Genomic DNA, 7,044 nt, shown 5'->3' with positions numbered 1-7,044 from the left:
TTGCTGGGGGACCCCCTGGAACTCTCTCAAGGACCCCCCCCCCCCCCCCCGGACCCCACTTCGGGAACCACTGTTTCACACCACTGCGTATGTGTGTGTGTGTGTGTGTGTGTGTGTGTGTGTGTGTGTGTGTGTGTGTGTATGTGTGTGGAAACCGAGCTACACTTCCTAACCCACAGATTACAACCACACACAGAGATTTTGAAAACATGACCAATGACAAAAAACTCCCATATCTGCTGGGCGAAGTACAACAATGTGCAAACACAGCAGCAAGATTTGTGAGTTGCTGTGATAGGAGAAGGATATCCCTTTGAATTGAATTGAATTGAAATTGAAGTGTGTGTGTGTGTGTGTGTGTGTGTGTGTGTGTGTGTGTTCTTACCCATCGGGTGTCGGTGAGAGTGGGGTTCCCCAGGTGAGGGTGTGGGTGGACGAGGAGTTGTAGAGACAGAGCGGTCCCTGGACCAGGCCTGTAGCGCTCACTACACAACACAGCCCTGCCGCTGCCATACACACGCACGAGTAACACACCACGCACAACATCTACACACAACACAACACTTATTACCCATTTAGGCCCGACGTCGAAATAAAAAAAAATGTCTTCTAAACTTTCTGAAATACCTCATGTTTCTGCATCAATATTTCATGTCAAGGACCCCCAAAAATGAATATGTAATTGGCCGCGGACCCCCATCTGAAAATATGTTGTTCCAGGAACCACTCAGAAGCAAAAGATTTGAGTTAAAAACGTTCGCTCTGAAAGAATATATATTCAAAGAGTTGTTTTCTTTTCATTTTCATTATTCAAAAATAGCAGACCTACAAGCTCATAGCGCACCACTCTGTGCCGCGCTATGAGCTTGTAGATCTGCTATTTTTCAATAGCTAAATTAGAAGTTACATAATGCTTAAAACACCAAAAGGGGTTCCCGCCCAGAATGGGTTAACCCGCGGACCCCCATTTGAAAAGATACGGTGATTCTCAACCCGTTTAATTTCAAGGACCCCATTTAATGGCATTTCTATCTCTGAGACCCCCAATTTATATTGTAAAATCAATGTTAAATTGTCAGTATAGACAAAGACACCAGTTATCTATTATCTATCTATTCACCCATCTATGTATTATTGTCTGTCGTTATTCCTTGCTAAAAGAAAGTCATCAGTGTAGTTGCAGTTTTACGCGTAGTTTACTTTAGTAGTTACTGGTAGGCCTACTATATTAGTTATATTAACATGTGTAGTTGTTGATGCTGTCAAAACAGGAAGTTATGCGGGAACGCCTATAACTGAGTGGCAAAAAACTACATTCTGGACTTGACAGCCCATACATCCACACAGAAAAGTCCAATATGATTGCATTAAACGACGTTAAACTCACTTTGCCACTCGATTTTTGCCATTCACTTTATGCATGCGCATACCCTCCATTGTACAGCAGGTGTGCCTTAGTCTAGTAGTCGTAGTGACTGCGTGTAGTTGCAGCAGCTGTTAGTCATTAGGTGTAATTGGAATTGTCGTTACTGACCTCAGTTCTAAAAGCACAGCAGCCTCTCGTTGTGCTGCTGGAGACAAACGCTCTGGACCCGACCAGCACCTGATAAACACGCGCACACACACACGCACGCACGCGCAAGCACACGCACACGCACACACTTTTGATTGATTGATTGAAATATTTATTAACAGTTTGTAGAATTTACAGTACATTTTAAGCACAAACTCAATACAAAGACTGTCAACTGTGAGTGGACGACCCAATTAAGCATTACACTTGTTTACAACAGGGTCCACATTGTTCAATTCATCAAAACATTTAAAGACATACAAACATTTAGAGACATACAAATAGACATTTCTATGTAGCTAAATTCATCATATGGGAAGCAAAAAAGGGAAAAGATACAATATACAGTGAGGGAAAATGGGGTGGGGGGGTGGGGGGGGATTCAGATTTTACAGAGGCCAGTTTCGAATTGCAGCCATCCGTAGGTGCCCTTTGAGAGCGGTTTTGAAGGAGTCAAGGGATTCACATGTCTTAATGACTGTTGGTAGGGCGTTCCACATTTTGGTGGCATAGGAGCGAAAAGAATTTAGTCCCTTGTTTGTGCCGAATCTGGGTTGTACATGGTTTGTTGCACTCCCTCTGGTGTTGTGGGTGTGGACACACACACACACACACACACACACACACACACACACACACACACACACACTTCATCATGAGTGGCTGGCATGCATCACACGTATGTCATGCATTGCAACATTCTGAGATGATGCATTCAGTTTCACACCAAATATGCCTTTTTTTCTTTTAAGTGACTCATTCTCTTGCGCACGCACGCACGCACGCGCACACACACACACACACACACACACACACACACACACACACACACACACACACACACACACACACACACACACACACACACACACACACCAGGAATCCAGATGCCCAGATCCCCGTGGACCAGGTGGCCTCCCTGGTCACGTGGCCCTCCAACAGGAAGTGGCCGTCCAGAGCAGGAAGTAGGAGGAGGACGTTGGCCAGCATGCAGACGAGCGACAGCGGCACCAGAGAGAGACCCACGCAGCGAGCACAGCCAGACACACACATCCTCCACCACAGGACTGCTTTATAGAACACAATGCAATAGAAATGTAGATATGATAAGATAGGGTACAGTAGGTATACCCTCACAAAAACAAAACATGCAGTAATCCTGGTCTCTAAACTGCCTCCCCCTGGCCAGCCTGATGGAGGGGAAAGGAACTGGTGTTCCTTCCACGCGCTACGTCCAACCAGGGAAACTCCCCCCTGTCAGGTCAGTGTAAAGGAGCAACTTGGACACTCATGCATGAAGGAAGCATGAGTTCAAGTCCGTTGCTCTCCCCATGTCCCCCATATATGGGGACTAGGTTGGTGGAGGGTGTATAGAGCCCAGGATCACATTAGATAATTGACACAGGGGTGAAAAATGGGTTACAAAATCGTGGGATAAAAATTATAAAGAAAAAAGAAAAAAAATATGTTCTAGTTAGTGCAGTGGTTCCCAAACCTTTTCATGTCAAGGACCCCCAAATTGACATTTACCCCCCATTTGAAATGATATGGCAGGGTCCCCCATGTAGAATATTTTTATGGCTCTAGCAGTGATTCTCAACCCATTTAATTTCAAGGACCTCCCCAGTTTGACATTTCTATCTCTGGGACGCCCAATTATATATTGTAAAATCAATGTTAATTTAACTCTGAGAGTGTACAAATGGAACCAAATTCCATTTGTACACTCAGAGTTACAGACCAATAAGGGCCCATTTGGTTCCAAACTATCATTTAGCTGGGGACCCATCTGGAACTCCCTGAAGGACCCCTGGGAGTCCCCGGACCACCACTTTGGGAACCACTGAGTTTATGGATCTCTGCCTTCACACGTCACCGGGAAAGAAACACACAATCATAATATTTACACGTTCGCAAAAAAAGAAAACCTCTAGTAAAAAAAAAAACAGTACAAACCATAATGGTAAAATAAATGAATACTGTATAAATATGTGTCTATTGCACTTGTTTCAGGCTACGGAGAAGGTAACAAGACACATTCCACAATTCTTCATTAATTTGTTGCGTTGAATTATTGTAGCTTAAACCTTCTATTTAGTAGCTGACCAATTCTTGTGTTTGGAAAAGTGTTATACAAATAGTCTACATACTGTATGTATGTACATATTAACACCCTAATAGTCTCCAACATATACCGTATACCAGTTCATATAGGCTGACCAGTGCATATTCCAGTCCATATATGGACTGGAATATGCACTGATAATTATTTTTATCAGAATTTGCGCTTTATGTTGTTAATATATTAACAACATAAAGCGCGAATTCTGATAAAAATAATTAGCGCCCATTTCTCCAATGGTTTTCCGAAAAACGCGGCCGGTGTGCAACCACCTTAAAGGGATAGTTCAGTTTTTTTTCAACTTAAGCTGTATGAAATACTTGCCATTAATATAGTGGTTGCAACTGTATTAATTGATTGCCCGAGTCCCGTGGTGGGAGTTCTGCTCTGGTTTTGATCAATATTAAGTAGTTCCGGTCATTTTGTGGGGGTGCACTGGGGCCACGCAGTAAAGGTAAATGAATCCATGACTAACGTCATTTGTAAAATATTAAAATATTAGTGCAACTTTTGTTAATTTTTTACCCCTCTATCACACGGAACTATGTTTTTTGTGTCCATATCACTACGCCCAAAAAATAGTTCCATGACTTATTTTACACAAATAGCCGATCTACAAGCTCACAACGCGTCACAGCGTGACGCGTTGTGAGCTTGTAGATCGGCTATTTTCAGCATGCAAACAAGTGTAAAATAACTTATACTGGATCTCTTGTCCACTAGTCCCTTCCTAACATTTTAGTCTAGTTTTTATTTGTTGACGAAATTGTCAATACATTTAGTCTTAGTTTTAGTCATCATGGCTTACTTTTCATTTAGTTTCCATTTAGTTTTCGTCAGTGGAAAAAGGTAGTTGACGAACATTTTTCGCCTTAGTTTTAGTCGACGAAAACAACACTGGTACACATTCCAGTAAGTTATTATTGATAAAGGATCCGATCCTAGACCAGCAACAACACAATCAACAATAATCATGGATCCTACATCAGCAACATTGCAATCAACCACCAATGAGTAACAGCTTTCAATGCAGTGGTCCTTGAGGGGGTTCCAAGTGGTCCCCAACTCCTCAGATAAATGATGGAGAGTTAATAAACCAAATGGATCCTTATCTTTAACTCTTGCGAGAGTAAAATGAGATTTCAATAAGTCTACACAATTAGAGAATGTATAGAATTGTTGTTTTTGATCGTTTGCCTGTTATCTCTCCTAACGGTACCAAACATCAATACAGGCACAGCATGCCAAAATTGTGGACAAAATCTTATCCAACGATAACAAAATATTATACGTTTTTGGGTCCGAGAGGCTAAATGTAATCAAATCGTGGTCCGTGCGGCTATAAAGTACTGAATAACTAATGGACCTTTTTCAAACCACCCTTTTCAAACCAGTGTTAAGAAGAGGATCACAAACAGTAAGGAGTATACAAGGACCAGATCCAAAATCAGCAACATTACAATAAATCAATAGTATAAGAGTATCGAGAGTCAAAGTGGATGGTATTCCTGTGATTGCGGAGAATCAGACATGAAGCAGAAAAAGTGAACAGAAAGTGCAGCGTATAGCTGTGGGTTTGATACTTACGCTGGTAAACGGCAGTGCTGTCGTTAAGGAGCAGAACTAAGAAGGGAAGAGAATAGGTTGAGATATATATCTGGTCCAGAATGCCAACCCCTACGCACACGTACACACACACACACACACACACACACACACACACACACACACACACACACAGTGTATGGAAACAGGAAATACACTTATGTTCTAAACCTCTCATTTCTATAAGTCCATTTCCGACAATGTCATAAAAATAAGAATAAGTTATAGTGGAAAAACTCCCCAATAGCCTTTTTTTATTTATTCAAAATCTTTCAAAAATAGCTAAAGTATAGCCTATACAATAAGGGTTAAACTGATGTTCATGCTATAACTAATTTAGATGGGGACCACCTGGGAACCCACCTGGCATCAGCTAAATGATGATTAGGAACCAAATGGACCCTTATGGGTCTGTAACTTTGAGAGTGTACACATGTGTACGCTCTCAGAGTTAAATTAACTTGATTGATTGATTTTACAATATAAATTGGGGTCCCAGAGATAGAAATGCCATTAAATGGGGGTCCGTAGACTAATATGCATGTCAAAATGGGGGTCCTTGAAATTAAACGGGTTGAGAATCACTCCTAGAGCCGTAAAAATCTTCTCTTATGGGGATGTCCCTGGCATACCTTTTCCAATTGGGGGGTCCGCGGGGCTAATTAGTGTCAATGTGGGGGTCCTTGACATGAAAAGGTTTGGGAACCACTGGTGTAAGAGAACCATGTTGTTGAATGTCCACTTCCATGTTTTTGTTCTATTTTGGGACAAGTCAAATCTAAAAACAGTCAGGCAGTGGGTGTTCTGACTCACCATGGTAAAAACCCAGACCAGCGAGACCTGCAGGGAAAAATCAGGTCATATTTAATTTGACTGTCCTATACAGAATGAGCCAACACAATAATCCACCACATCTGTGGGGCGGCCATAACCGAATGGGTTAAGAAGTGGCCTGGGAGGTCCCAAGTTTGATTCCTGGCCCTGCAATGTGTCGACGGTGTCCATGAGCAAGACAGGGCTCCCCACTGACCTCATTAGAATTATCTGAGCAGCCTGAATAGGGACTTTTACCCATAGGAATAATGTGTGTGCGCGTGCACGCACGCACGGGCGCACACGCACGCACAGCTGCCTCTCATCATCATCATAGGAATCTTAAGCAAGCAAAATGGATAAACCTCAACAATACAAGTGGGAACAGTCACAAATTACAAGACGTTGTAGAATCCTGTCCTCTTTGTGTCAACCGTAACATATAAGTTAATATAGAAATTATTACTAGAACTGATTTTCTTTTTTAACCCATTCTGGGCGGGGTTCCCTATTTGTACCTTACCCCCTCAGGCCGGGAACCCATATTTGGGTTCTGTACAGTATGTACAGTATTCAAAAATGTAAAAATTTTGATTCTGCTATATCAATATTTGAAGTTTTTCAGAAACCTTAGGTCAGGATTTAGAGGCGTTTTTAGAATCGGCCTTAGGCCTGAATGGGTTAACTGTTAAAAACTATTATATTGTACTCAGTACTCTACTTACAATACTGTATATTGGGCAGTACGCAGTACTAATACATTAAACATTTCACTGGACAAAATACTAAACACACTATATCTAAACTTGCATATAAATAAACATCACATGACATCAAGCAGATTTTATTTTGTACTTTTAACGAAGAAATTGTGCAAATCCTGTCTGTCTATTTAGGTTTTCTTGTAATTTCTTGTAGTCATTGTTCATGA

At 41.7% G+C, this 7,044-nt stretch overlaps 1 protein-coding gene across 1 annotated transcript in view; it reads right to left on the bottom strand.

Moving 5' to 3' along the window:
- The window catches only part of LOC310864453 (transmembrane 4 L6 family member 1), a gene marked incomplete at both ends in the record, with an annotated part of 5,961 nt that extends 3,335 nt beyond the window's left edge, over window positions 1-2,626 (bottom strand). The window contains 3 exons of the mRNA XM_083773141.1: window positions 386-546; window positions 1,535-1,603; window positions 2,450-2,626. Coding sequence (XP_083629267.1) covers window positions 386-546; window positions 1,535-1,603; window positions 2,450-2,626 — 407 coding nt within the window. The remainder of the gene's footprint in view (window positions 1-385; window positions 547-1,534; window positions 1,604-2,449) is intronic.
- Window positions 2,627-7,044: the final 4,418 nt, after the last annotated feature.

The sequence above is a fragment of the Protomyctophum parallelum genome, assembly GCF_964188405.1.
Source record: "Protomyctophum parallelum genome assembly, chromosome: 9".
NCBI lineage: Eukaryota > Metazoa > Chordata > Actinopteri > Myctophiformes > Myctophidae > Protomyctophum > Protomyctophum parallelum.
Note: the sequence above shows the minus strand (reverse complement) of the source record. Positions and strands in the feature narration are given on the sequence as shown.